This window comes from Solanum verrucosum, unplaced genomic scaffold (assembly GCF_900185275.1).
Source record: "Solanum verrucosum unplaced genomic scaffold, falcon-dt-bn FXZP01000282.1, whole genome shotgun sequence".
In the NCBI taxonomy this organism is placed as follows: domain Eukaryota; kingdom Viridiplantae; phylum Streptophyta; class Magnoliopsida; order Solanales; family Solanaceae; genus Solanum; species Solanum verrucosum.
The window spans coordinates 59,849-74,091 of record NW_026020198.1 but is presented as its reverse complement, the minus strand read 5'-3'; the positions used below and the strand labels follow the sequence as shown (position 1 = coordinate 74,091).

The 14,243-nt window shown below is 34.0% G+C and overlaps 1 protein-coding gene across 1 annotated transcript; it reads left to right on the top strand.

Annotated features, from left to right (window-relative positions):
- Nucleotides 1-692: 692 nt before the first annotated feature.
- LOC125829950 (WD repeat-containing protein PCN-like) lies at nucleotides 693-8,886 on the top strand. Its single transcript, XM_049509172.1, has 11 exons — nucleotides 693-962; nucleotides 1,047-1,187; nucleotides 1,588-1,894; nucleotides 1,978-2,041; nucleotides 2,177-2,290; nucleotides 2,414-2,576; nucleotides 3,988-4,141; nucleotides 4,290-4,855; nucleotides 5,736-5,917; nucleotides 6,077-6,337; nucleotides 8,369-8,886. Exons 1-11 carry the CDS (start codon nucleotides 801-803, stop codon nucleotides 8,682-8,684), a joined length of 2,430 nt encoding a protein of 809 aa, XP_049365129.1. The 5' UTR covers nucleotides 693-800; the 3' UTR covers nucleotides 8,685-8,886.
- The last annotated feature ends 5,357 nt before the right edge of the window (nucleotides 8,887-14,243 follow it).

Genomic DNA, 14,243 nt, shown 5'->3' with positions numbered 1-14,243 from the left:
ATAAAAACTCCAACATTATTCCATTGGATAACATCAACTTACTCATAATATTTTTTCATCGATAAGATATCTCAATTCATTAGATAAATTATCCTTATTATTAATTATGCATATGGTCATTTTTGAAGCATTAAATTTATTATATTAAAACGTGAATTAATAAAAATATCATTTTATTAATTGTTCCTTATATAATGCACCAAGTCAATACATCCTCTAGTTCATATTTTAAATGAATTATCGGGAGTTTAGATCATTAAGGAAAATATTAAGGACATAAATTTTAAATTAAAGGCTACTTTTCACAATTACCTTTTCTATTAATTCAAATTAATCTCCTAGAAAATGTAAAGTAGTAAAAAATCTACTGAACGAAAGATAAATGTGGAAAAAGAATCTCAATAACTTTCTAATATGTTGAATAGTTGATTTATTTTGAACAATAAGAAAAATCAACAATTCACTTAATATGAACTAAAGTAAATACCAGACAAGGATGAAAAATATTGCATATATAATAAATATTTTTAGTTTAAAATCACAAAATTTATTTTTTATTTATGTACTTCATGCCTAATTAAATTAGTACTCGTACGGAGTTGACTGACCCGTTTCTTCCAAGAGGATCCGGTATGATACCCGACCGATCCGTTGGCGCTTAAACCCTCGGAAAAAACCTAGCTTGTGCTGATGACCTATTGTCTTCTCTTTTCCCCTTTCACTTCTCATCTTCTTCACTGCCCCTTCACCAATCAGTCGAAAAAACTCTTCACAAAAAGCTGTAATCTTTAGCTCCGGAGATGCTCGAAGTTCATCGGAGCAGCTCAGTTGAGTGGAAGCCATCACCGGTGGTAGCCTTAGCTACCAGCGCCGACGATTCTCAAGTCGCCGCCGCACGTGAGGACGGTTCTCTTGAGATTTGGCTTGTTTCTCCTGGATCAGTCGGCTGGCACTGTCAGCTTGTACGTACTTGTATTTTGCTTATATTTGTATGTTTCTTCGGGTTATTATGGCAATTGAAGTTTTGGATTTGTTTTTGTGGTTAGACAATACACGGGAATCCAAATTCTAGGGTTTCTTCGCTGGTTTGGTGTCGGTCGGGCTCCGGTGGTTCGCCTGCTGGACGGTTGTTTTCTTCCAGTATTGATGGATCAGTTTCTGAATGGGACCTTTTTGATTTGAGACAGGTGTGTGAAAAAAAAAATCTTTGCTTTTAATTGTTTTTGTTGAATGGCATTGCAAATGTTGAGCTGTTTATTGCTGTACTCTGGAGATTTCCTACTATTCTAAGCTATTTTTATTACCAGTAAGTAGCTTATGCTTGGATAGAGTTGCAATTGCAATGCTTACCAGAAATCTTAGAGACCATTGTAAGGGAATGGGGCGGAATTGATTATTAGCTCCGGTGTAGGAGGTAGGATGAAAAGAATGTACCTTTTAATATAGAAATGAAGGCCTAGTGAAAGTTGACTACCGTGAAAGACAGACATTTTTTGCATTTTGTTGTGCTGTTTGTCATTATTTAATCACTTTATGCTTTGTTTGATGTGAATCAAGTAATGTTATTGTTGCTATGGTTGTTTGCAGATTGCGCTAGATTCTATTGATGTTGCAATATGGCAGATGGCTGTGGAGCCATGCAGTAATTCACAGCTGAATCAAAAGCAGTCTCCAAAGCATTATGAGAATGGTCATGTTAATCATAGAAATAGTGAGAGCAGTGACAGTGACAGCAGTGAAAGCGAAGATGGTGATGACTCTGTAGAGCTTCACGAGGATCATGCTAGTGATCATAGCCGAATAGCATTTGCTTGTGATGATGGCCGTGTAAGAATCTATATAGTTGATGATGATAAAAATTTAACTTTCAAAAGATCATCTCCAAGTGTCAAGGGTGAGACAGCTACCCTTAAGAGTCACAGCACATATATGAATGTCACTTGGTATTATAGATTTGTATTTTTATTTTTTTTGCAGGACGTACATTGAGTGTCACTTGGAGTTCTGATGCAAATAGGATATTTTCTGGGAGTAGTGATGGGTATGTTTCATTTTTGATATAGCCTACCAGTTGATTTCTAATGAAAACTCAAAAAAGACAGAAAGGTTGAGGCATGAAATTACTTTTTTATATTATGTCCACGGTGAATTTCTGATGGAAGTTGTTTCTTTGCAGGGTTATAAGATGCTGGGATGCTGAAGTCACTCATGAAATCTACAGGATATCAGTTGGTCTTGGAGGGCTGGGTAGTGGATCTGAATTATGCATATGGTCGCTACTTGCATTGAGGTGAAAATTAAATTGGAAATGCTTGCATTAAATATATGTGAAGAAAAGAAGTTCATTTCTCCCCTTTTTTAAGAATGCTCTGTATGATGTTCCAATTTTTCCTTAATTTCATATTGTTTCCAGATGTGGTACCCTCGTCAGTGCTGATAGTACCGGGAGTGTTCAGTTCTGGGATACCCAACATGGGACTCTTGTGAATGCACTTTCCAATCATAAAGGCGACGTAAATGCTTTAGCAGCATCTCCCAGCCACACTAGGGTTTTTTCTGCTGGCTCTGATGGTCAGGTATATAAATGTCAACCCCTAGAAAAAGAAAACTTTCGGTTGGAGTTGTAGGGGTTTGTCCCCCTGCTATTTTAAATGTTGAAACTAAGATAATGGTGCGGTGCGTCTTTTTATTTTAGCCCATTGGATGGTCAAAATAGCTAGTCCGAGATTCTTGGGTTGGTGTTTGTTCTGGAAAATGACTGGGTTGTTTTGAAACAAGCACTGCTGGTACTGTTTACTGGTGTGTGCTTTGTATGGAAAAAGTGACCCCACCCTCCATCGGAGCATACATTTGCAGCTTTTGTTAACTTGCACTTTTTCGACAAAAAGATTCACCTTCAACCAAATATTCTTATTTGAAGTATGTTTGGTGATATTTTGTTGGTTTTATCTTGTTAATTTCACATATGTAAGAGCTTCAAAGAATGTTTTCAGGCTTAAGTTTTTTGTCCCAAAAAAAATAAAAATACTCAAAATCTCTTCTCCCTACACAACATACCAAATGTAGTTTCACAAAGTGGGATCTGGGGAGGGTGTACGCGGACCACACCTCTTACTTCAGAGGTAGAGAAGCTATTTCCTATATAGCCTTGACTCTAGACAAAAACAATCTATGAAAAGGAGGGAGGTACAAGAAACAAGAAACAACAAACAGTAACCAAATCAACATATATTAGCAGAATAATACTACAACAAAATAATACTATAATCAAACTACACGAAACAACATAAATCAAAGAACAAGAAACTACAAGAGTAATACTATGACTACTAATATTGACAACAAGACAATACCATCCTACCTACTTTCAACAATTTTAATTAGGAGAGATTTTTTGGGCTTACGCCCCAAAAGAAAAACTCACCCAACGCCTAAGCATATGCTCAGATTGATGGGGCTTATGCCTTATGATACTTTGACTCCCCACAGATCTCCCCTGTGCGTTTTGTACTATGCTCCACCTTGAGGCTTGCCGAGGAATGCCTTTTGAAACACTGGTGTAACCATGCTTCAATAATTATGCAGTAATCTGTAGTTACCTTTTTTTCCAGTGTATAATCTTTTCAACTAAATATTTTACTGAGGAATATTGTACTCTCCCTCCATTTACTTTTACTTGTCACATTTGGAATTGGCACGGCATTAAGAAAATAATGATTGACATGGTTATTTTACCACACTACCTCTATTAATTAATGTTTAGTATTAGGTGTGGGCAAGTGATTTGGGGAATAAGTAATTAATGCTAAGGGTAAAACATGGAAAACTAATTTTCTTTTCTTGATATGTTAAAAGTGACGAGTAAAAGTAAAAATCTATTAGGATAGGGACAGTAAAAGTGAACAGAGGAAGTAGTTTATAACTGTTCAGAGATGACAGGCAAACATGCTCTGCCATAGCTGCTGACAATACGCTACTGATTTTTAGGTTGTACTTTATAAGCTCTCTGTGGATTTTGCTGGGGCTAACGAAGGAAATGTAACCTCCAGTGTCATGAAAAAATGGGTTTATATTAGTCATGTGAGGGCCCACACACATGATGTGAGGGCCTTGACTATTGCTGTGCCCATCAGTCACAAAGGTTAGTTCATTTGTATCCTCTGATAATAAAATTAATCCTTTGCCCCTTTTTCTAACTGAATTTTTAATTCTCGCAGAGTTGTCTTCGTACAGTCTGTTTGGGTTTTGTGGTTCTGTTCTATTGTTAATCGTCTTCATTTTCCTTTCAGATACCATAGTTGAACGGGACTTAAAGATACCTCGATCTAGGTCGAAGCACCTTGATTCCAGTTACCATAAATGGGCACATTTAGGCGTGCCGATGCTTATGTCAGGTGGTGATGACACTAAACTTTTTGCATACTCTGCGAGGGAGTTTACCAAGTTTTCTCCACATGATATTTGTCCTGTACCGCAGAGGCCGCATATACAACTTGCAGTAAATACAATATTTAATCAGGCTGCATTACTCTTAATCCAAGCTTCCTACTGGATTGATGTTTTGTTAGTTCGAGCTGTGTCTGGTGGAGCTGCTAAGACAGATCTGGTTGCCCGAGTTAAGTGTAAAGCTCCAAGGAAAATAACATGTAGTGCAATTTCTCCTTCTGGTGCACTTTTTGCTTTTTCTGATCATGTAAAATGCTGCCTTTTTGAGCTTAAGAGAATTGCTTCCAGTAAGAGTCCATGGGCAGTCAACAAAAGCCATCTTCCTTTGGATCTGCCATTTGCCCATTCAATGGTTTTCAGTGCTGATTCTTCTCGGTTGATGATAGCAGGGTGTGACAGAAGGGTTTATGTCAGTACCTTGTCCAGTTTACCTTCTTCTCTCTTTTATTTTCTACTGTACTTTTAAATAGAAGTAAATGGACATTTTGAGTCTTACCGCACTCCTAAGTTGCAGGGAGTTAGCTTGCCATCTTCTTTTTGGCTTTACTAGGAAATTCATAGTAGCAAGTTTTAGGACATTAGGGATCGATAAACAAAAGTTTTAGGACAGTAGGGATTGATAAACAAAAGTTTTAGGACAGTAGGGATCGATAAACAAAGTTTTAGGACAGTAGGGATCGATAAACAAAAGTTTTAGGTCAGTAGGGATCGATAAACAAAAGTTTTAGGACAGTAGGGATCGATAAACAAAAGTTTTAGGACAGTAGGGATCGATAAACAAAAGTTGTAGGAAGTAAGGTTCTCATGGTTAAGGAACATGACTATAGAACTAACCACCTTTGCTGCTGTTGAATCCTGCCTTCCTGAACTCTGACCACCTAACTTGTCATGGTTCTCCCTGGTGGTGCAATCCTACCACCAAACTGCATCATAGGAGATGATGAAGGGAGGAGATCTAGAAGCAGGAAGTGGAGGTTGATGGTATGGCAGTGATAGCCTGTTGATAGGCACTGGAAAGAGGCTGAGGGAGTGGGCAAATAGACAGAAGAAGGGGGAGCAAGTGTGAGATGTGAGGATAAGGGAGGGTAGGGTGGGTGTGGTTGGTGGGTAGGGGTCATAGTCAGCAGTTCTGAAGACCGACATCTTTGGGAGGGAATCTTATGACCATTGCTTGCAAGAACTGTTTGATATTTAAGCTACGGATAAATCTGAAACATTAAACTCACTATTTTTATTTAGGCTATGAATTTAATCTGAGCCATTTTCTGAAGTTTTAGCTTTGTCTCTAGGTGGTGGAAGTAGGAAGCTCAGAACTAGTTCATGTTTTCACACCTCGTCGTGAAGAGCATGTTGAAGAACTATTACCTGCTGAACCTCCCATAACTAGAATGTTCATCAGCATCGACGGGCAATGGCTAGCTACTATAAACTGCTTTGGAGATGTGTATATATTTAATTTAGAGACACAGAGGTATTAAGATGCTTTTTATCGTTTTTGCTATTGTTTTAAGATGTCTTTTCCATTTCCTTGGGACACCTCAACTATCTAAGAAATCATTTACTTATCCTTTGAGCGATCATTTTGTATTCTCGTTTCTTTTGGGTCTGAATGAATTTTGTCATGGAGCAGGCAACATTGGTTTATATCAAGATTGGGTGGTCATTCAGTTACAGCTGGTGGTTTTAGTCCTCAAAATAGCAATGTGCTTATAGTATCAACTTCTTCGAACCAGGTATATGCCTTAGATGTTGAAGCTAAGCAGTTAGGGGAATGGTCGAATCATAATACATTTGCACTGCCGAGAAGATATCAAGAATTTCCCGGAGAAGTGATTGGGATTTCATTCCCACCGTCTTCCGCTTCTTCATCTGTCATTGCCTATAGTTCAAGGTTGGTTTTACTGTTTTTTGACAGATCTGATCATTTATCTTTTGTATTTATAATTGTGGTCACTATTTTTATTTGTTGATTATTACTTGCTTTTTAAAAATCAAAGTCACTTTGGTCATAATGAAAATCAAAGTCACTTAGTAATTCCTATAGAGGGTCTCATTATGGAGTTAACACTTCTTTGAGAGAAAAGTAAGCCGAAAGGTGGATTAGACTCTTTTCTTTTAGGCTAAAACTAAAAATACTCAGAGTTGAGACGCAATCTTTTACCTTGCATGTCATGGTTCATTTGGCAGCTACCTGGTTTCTGAGTATTCCGAAAGCATTTATAATGATGAGTTTTTCTTTCCTTTCTAGCTCTATTTTGGGAAGTATACTGACTGACATGACCATGTGACCTTTAATTACTTGTTCAAGTTTATCTTAGAAGCTTATTGAATGACCCGGAAAACATAGTAATCAACAACTGTATATGGCTCTATGTTTCACCAGCAATTATTAGTGGCTCTATGTTATTATCCCCTTTTATTTTGCGCAGGGGACTCAGTTTTGTGCCAGCCAATCACCATCTTGGTCTCTGGCTTTATTCTATTAATGGAAAAGGGTCAAAAATTCCCCTGAACTATGTGAAATAGACCACTTATACCCTCCGTTACATTTTAGGATCAAAAATGTCCCCACTGTTATCCTAAGAGACCACAGTTACCCTTAAGACTTAACAGAAGTGATGTGGCAAGCCACATGACACTAATTTCGCCACAGGCTTGCCAACTAGGATACCCACTAAAAAATTTGTCCCAATTAATAATTCAACCCTAACTCATTTTTGTTGGACCCAACCCACTAAAATTAAGAGGGAAGCATCATCTTTTTTTCACCTCATTCCGTTTTACTATTAAGCTTATGAAGTTCAATTTTCAAGTTGTAAATAAGCAGGGGAAGCAAGAGATTTTTAATACTTTGATTCTTAACTGATACAAGAGATTTTAATTGTCTACCTTACATCTCTTACCTTAGGAATGCTAGCTTTAAAATATAATGACACAATGGACTAGAAAAGATGCATAAGCTTGAAAATTGAACTTCATGGTTCTCTGGTGTTATACATTACAACCAAAATCATTGAAATTCATCATTGTAAGAGACAAGTGGATGCAACATTAATATGCCCCTATATGTTTAAAATCTTGTATTCGCATTTTATCAATCACCCTCCTATATTTGTCGTAGTGCTAATCCGCTAGACAACAAGCTGAAAACGTAGAAACTTTTGATGTAGTCGGCTTGTGGTTGTGGGGTATAATCACCACATAAGTGGAGCTTCTCAAAATTTGTGGAAAGCCATATAAAACACGAGCTCAAGCTTTCTAAGCATGGAATGGTGCCAGAGCATAGTTTTTAAATCTATGGTGGCACGCAATCCTGGTGCAAGTAAGCTTAAGCTCGTAAAAGTCTTGAAAAAATCCTCGTATGTGGTGAATTATAGTAAAACAGAATGAGGTGAAAAAATGATGTTTCCCTCTTAATTTTAGTGGGTTGGGTCCAACAAAAATGAGTTAGGGTTGAATTACTAATTGGGTCAAAAAATTTAGTGGGTGTCCTAGTTGGCAAGCCTAGGTGGCAAAATTAGTGGCTTGCCACATCACTTCTGTTAAGTCTTAAGGGTAATCGTGGTCCCTTAGGATAACAGCGGGGGCATTTTTTATCCTAAAATGTAACGGAGGGTATAAGTGGTCTCTTTCACATAGTTTAAGGGCAGTTTTGACCCTTTTCCATTCTATTAATAATCTCTTATTTACTGATAATAAAAAGATTATTAGTGGCTCTATGTTTCTCAGTATTATGCTGCATGCTACAACACTTGTATTTTGCTCTGACAAATGAAAACATATCAATAGGTCTGTTCCTTTTGGTCTTAGTTGAGATGTAATGTTTTATGTCACGTCAAATAACAAGGAAATAAAGTGTTAAATGTTCTATTTTGTATCCGATCACTATAATAATGATATCTGCTAATAATCTAACCAACAGGGCGATGTGCTTGATTGACTTTGGGAAGCCAGTGGATGGTGATGATGAGGCTGACTTGGCCAATGGTCAAGATCTAGCTTCAAAGAAGCTATATAGTACTCTTGTGAATGGAAGTTTGAAGCGCAAGTTAAAGGGACGTGACTTGGAGACGAAACTAAATGGTAGAAAGAATTTTGAGCTTCATGCCTTCAGAGACCCCGTCTTATTTGTTGGACATCTTTCAAAAACGTCTACCTTAATCATAGACAAACCTTGGATTCAAGTGGTTAAAAGTTTTGATACTACACCTGTTCACAGACATATTTTCGGGACATAACTTATTTCGTGCCAGGTAGTTTTTGTTTCATTTTACTAGGGAAATATAGCGGGGTGATTCAAGTCCATCTGCAGTGTTAGGTTTTTCTTTGTTGTCACTTGGGGGAAGTGGTGATGAAAGCGTGTTGTGTAATGTATTCTTTTGATAGTCCAGTTAACCTGTGAAATCAATTTTGAAGTTCAATATACATTTATTATTTTTATATACGAGAGTTAAATGGATACAATCTAACTGTTCTTTATCATAACGCCAGATTGATAAAGAATAAGTTTTCTTTTACTTATTTTATGGTGTTTGGAATGCATGTAAAGAAAATATTGTATCAAGAACATTTATTCGTAATGTAGAAGTACTTAAAGGGATGGGATGTGGGCAAAGTGGGAGTTTGGGAGAAGACAATAAGTTGAAGTTTATTTTTCCTTTTTTTAATAGAAAAGTCATTTTCTTTTATTTTTAAAAATATTTTTGATCAATTAAATATGGGTGTAAGGGCGAATTTAGAATGTTGCATATGACTTTATATGAACTCAATATAATTTATTCGAAGCTTTAATATATATAATTTTTTTTAAAAATAATCAAAAGATGAAAGGATCAAGGGTGTGATTGGTCTGGATGAAAATATTTTTCCTTCACATTGTTTCATGTTCAAAAAAAATTTGAAAACATTTTTTAGTAAAATAAAGCTTTTTTGAAAATGACTTTCTTGGTGAAAATAAGTCCCACAAATGACATTTTATATTGATCGTGTCATTGATCACCATCCTCCAACACACCCTATTTTTACGACGGTTAAAAGGTGACACCACTGAGGAAAAATTTTGCGTAAAAATTCTGTGTACACCATTGCATTATTTGCACTCATCCATACCCACACCTACCATAATATTTATCTAGATGACATAAATATTTTAAAATATTATTTGTTTATTTTTACTTACGTACCAAACACACAAAAAAACATTTATTTTTCTGAAAAAACATTTTCCTTTCTACCTAACACCCCCCTACCCCTACCCCTACCCCTAAAGTGAGTACATGCAAATTCAATAGGTTTAGAAAGGCTGACAAGAAAGGTTAGCTCATTGCTCATTCCCCTCCTTATTTAGCATTTCTTTCTGATACAAACTTGTCAGTTACATATATTAGGCTGTTAGAGGGGCCAAATATAAGAAATTATATATTGTTTGGTCATTCACTGATTTGAAGTGTCTAATTCAACTGATGCAATTTTTATATTTTAGCCACTATGACTATGAAAGACCAATCCAACTATATACTGTCTTTGTCCAATTATTGAAATCCCAATTAATGATCAAGTTATCATGAGGCAGCTTGGGTACAACCAGACTCGAAATTTAAAGTTTATGAATTTATTCTCAACTTAACATTGAATTTATAGCTCGTTTTAGTTACTTAGTTTATCAATATATTTATACTATATGTATATAAAGTGGATTTGCTAATTATATCAATGTAGGATCTGAGAAAAATTTACTAAGCTCAATCTGCGTATCAGGAAAATCTAGTTTTGGATTAGATTTTCTAATAAGCCGACAAAAAATTACTAAATTCTCCTTATCTTTTGATCATGAATAATGATTTTTTATTTTTTGTATTATAAGTGCTCTATGTCTATTCATTAGTTTAAGATTTAGACGGTTTTTGCTTTCAAGTCAATGAATTTAGAGAATGTATAGAAAGTTTTGCCAAAATTTTAATTAGTTTTTTTGAAAAGTGGTTTTAGGAAGAAATTGTTTGTATTTGAGTAATAAATTTTTAAAATATTTTTTTTAGCAACAATTTGTGTTTGACCAAACTTTTAAAAAGTAATTCTAAGCATATTTTTCTTTAAAAATGTTTTCAAAAAAGTTTATTTATTTTTATTTCTAACCTGATGTCCAGTACCTATATTGGAGCCCGACTAAATGAATTTGCCCGGAATGTCTCATGGGGATAAATCATTTTCAAAAAAGTACTTTAAGGGAAAAATTATTTTTTTAGCTATGGAAAATAACTTTTCTTATTTACATAAACACTTATTTTCTCCTAAAAATTTGACAAATCACCTCACTTTTTAAATATAAACAACTTTTAAAAAGGAACACTTTTGACCACCCCAAAACTTGGCTAAATAGATTATTAATTATTGCAGGACACTCTTTTAAATTTGTGCATTGAGTGTGCATATTAAGAAGAGTTCGACTAATCAGGATTATAATGAAATAATAAGTACTCATTTATTTTTAATTAAAAATCTCAAACTTCAATCTTTGTTAGGTACATAATCACTTTGTTAGGGTGTGATTTTTATTTATTTTTGAATGCCCAAATTGCTTTGCTACTATCGTAAGCATTATATTGATGTGATTGCTTGTTCCCTTGTGCACATGCTACTTTGACCCTTATCAACATTAATGTAAATCTTTGCTGAAAATATTTTGGCTGAGAGGGAATGGAGTTATCGAAGGGGTTTCAACTGAATCCAGACTCTTTTATCGAAAAAATATATTGTATATTTCATATAAAAATTATGAAGTAGAAGTCACGTATAAGAGTAGTAGGGGTAGAATGTTCGTTTGTCTTACAAAAGTTGGTGCATAGTATTAGTTGTATCGTTGTAGCTCTTGCGGCCATATATTGTTTATTGTATTTCGATTACCATATAATTTTGCTGATGTTGTTGTTATTTCTCGTAGACTTTATACTATTTCTCTTGTTAACTGCTATGCTTTCTTTTTCTTGTACTTGAGTCAATGGTCTTTTGGAAACAACATTTCTACCTCCACAAGATAGTGATAAAGTCTACGTACGCTCTATCCTCTCCAAACTTTATTTAGTGAGATTTCACTGAATATATTGTCGTGTACAAAGATTGGATTATCTATCCTAATTATAATATTGGTCATTTTCTAGTTAATGTTGAGGATACTATATTTTAAGTTGTCTTGTCACATAAACAGCCTTAGTTTTGGGTATTACTTTTAGAAGATTTTGTGGTTCCATGTATCTGTGTCTGCCTATAATTGTCTCTCATTCCAGATGTTATATATGCAAGTTTGTTCTATAATTTTGTAAACTCTTTTTTTTTATTGAAAAAAATTTCTTTGAGTTTTCTAGACTCATTTATTTTTATTTTCTTGTAAAATATTTCACAAACTTGAACGATAACATTTGAAAAAGACTTAGAAAAACCAATAGTTCTATAAGTCATTCATATTAATTAAGTCATTGAAACATCAAAATCATGCTATAGCCTATAATCGAACACTTTTATCGTGCTAAGAGTAGGACAATTCCAAAATGGTAAGAGAAAAAGGAAAAACATTTCGTAACAGTTAAATAATGATGAATATATTGGAAAACATTGTAATGAAAAGATGTGGGAAAAACTGAGATTTTTTCCAATTACTAAGGAAAAAAGAATTAAGATTTAACTTTGAAGTCGTCAAATCCAATGATTACACTAAAAAATAGCTGACGAATGTATATGAATACAAATATGATATGTATAATCAATATATATAATTTATATATATCAACTAAACAAGTAAATAGTAAATCTGTCCAATTATTTACGTAAACATTCCAAAAATAAAAAGTGGGAGACAAAGAGGTTTATTATAACAATCAATAGCACATGAATGGGGTCCAATTTGTCACTTTCACTTGTAAATTTAGGACCAACCATATTATTAACCTGGCGTTCTTCTTTCATTGCTCCAAACACTGTGCAAGTTGACAACATAATTTAATACCCCCCACGCCACCCCCACCCCCCTAGCTACTCATGTCCTCTCATTTTCTTATGAGTTGATGTTAAACATTCTAAACATTGATTATTAAGAAACTCATGTTTAAGGTATACTTAAAAACATTCTTGGACTTTAATCCATTTTGTATCTCCTATATCTCTTTGTGGAGGAGTGTGGGGCAGTTCTATTTGGTTTCAAGATCCATGAAATGAGGAATTTTGTTTCCATTTGGAAATTCAATTAAAATGTGATAATATTTGTGTGTGGTCGTAAATGTATATAAGTTAAATCTATGAAAAAATGACAAAATAAATAGTTAGGTAGAAAAACTATACAAATTGAATCAATTAGGCAAAATATTTGCTCAAATTGGACCCAATCTAATATATTTATCCTGATTGGACCCATGACCTAAACCATTTACCTGGCTCCCCTGGTTCTATTCATTGAATCACAACTTCTTCATCCTTGATACCATCGAAGTATATATATACTCTGATGATATCTATATACTCTAATGTTATCAAATAATAATTGAACAGTCTTTTCACTAAAACACTGCATGTACCTCCTTTATGTCATCAGAATATATATGTATTTTCGTAAGGTGATAGCCCTTGTAAATAGTTTCTCTTTTTTGGGTACACGTGTTCTTCCTTGTTTTTTTTGTTAATAGATAAACTTTAAACTTTAACCCTTTTTAAGACTTAAGAAGTTAAGTTTGTTTTTTTAACTTCATTATTATTATTATTAAGTCAACCAAGTTGGCAAGATTCCTACCATGGAATCCCAAAATCCGCCCTAAAGTGCGGATTGAAGTATCGTGCTCAATTTTTACTAATTGGGACTCTATAAAAATGTTTTTCTTAATTGACCTTCTTCATACTTATCTTCCACTAAGTTGACAAAATTAACCTAGGATTAGTTTAAGTTTGAGTTAATTATCGAACCGTCTATATATTAATTCAACATATTTCAGCCTAATTCACTTAATTTTAGACAATTAAATTTGATATGTTATAGTATACAATAAAGAAAAAATATATTGTATTAGGTACTAAAAAATATTTTTTAAAAATAGTTATTAAAACTTTTTTAGTCTGTTTCAGCTCATCTTGATCCATTTATTTATTAACTTAACTCATCTTGACGTACTCAAATTCAGTTCAATTCGTTTATTTGTCACCTCTAGTTTCACTCAAGATGATGGTAAAATCAAAATAAATAATTATCTCATGTTTAATCAAAAGTCAAATTCGAACCCTATAAATATATTTTAAAAATCATAATAAAAACGATTCATCCTTTAACAAATCTTACTCGACACAAATTTAAATGATCCGGCATAAGAAAAAAAATACTTTAATAATATCGATAGAAGGCACATAATTTAGGCTGTTTTGACATTTTTATTGTCCTAGTAGCTACTATGTTTTTTCCCTTTTCACATGTTCATTTACCAAGTCATACTATTAATTATTATATTAAATAAATAATTGGAGATTGGTGAAGATTGGTGTTTTTTTCCCTCTTTAAATATTCATCAAAACTTTGTATTTATCCTTTTTAAAAAAAGTTTAAACACTTATACGTGCACGTGTGCGCATGAATTATTGGCTACTTTTTAAAATAAAATAATAATATATAATTGTGTGTAAGCAATAACGTAACAAGTCGTAACTCTTTGCTTTTTTCCCCTTCATATTATTATTATTACTACTATTTTTTTTTTTAACATAATATGTACAAACATTTGTGTCAGCATCTGAGGAAGCTTTTGACTTAAAACCAAGTTAATAAAGAA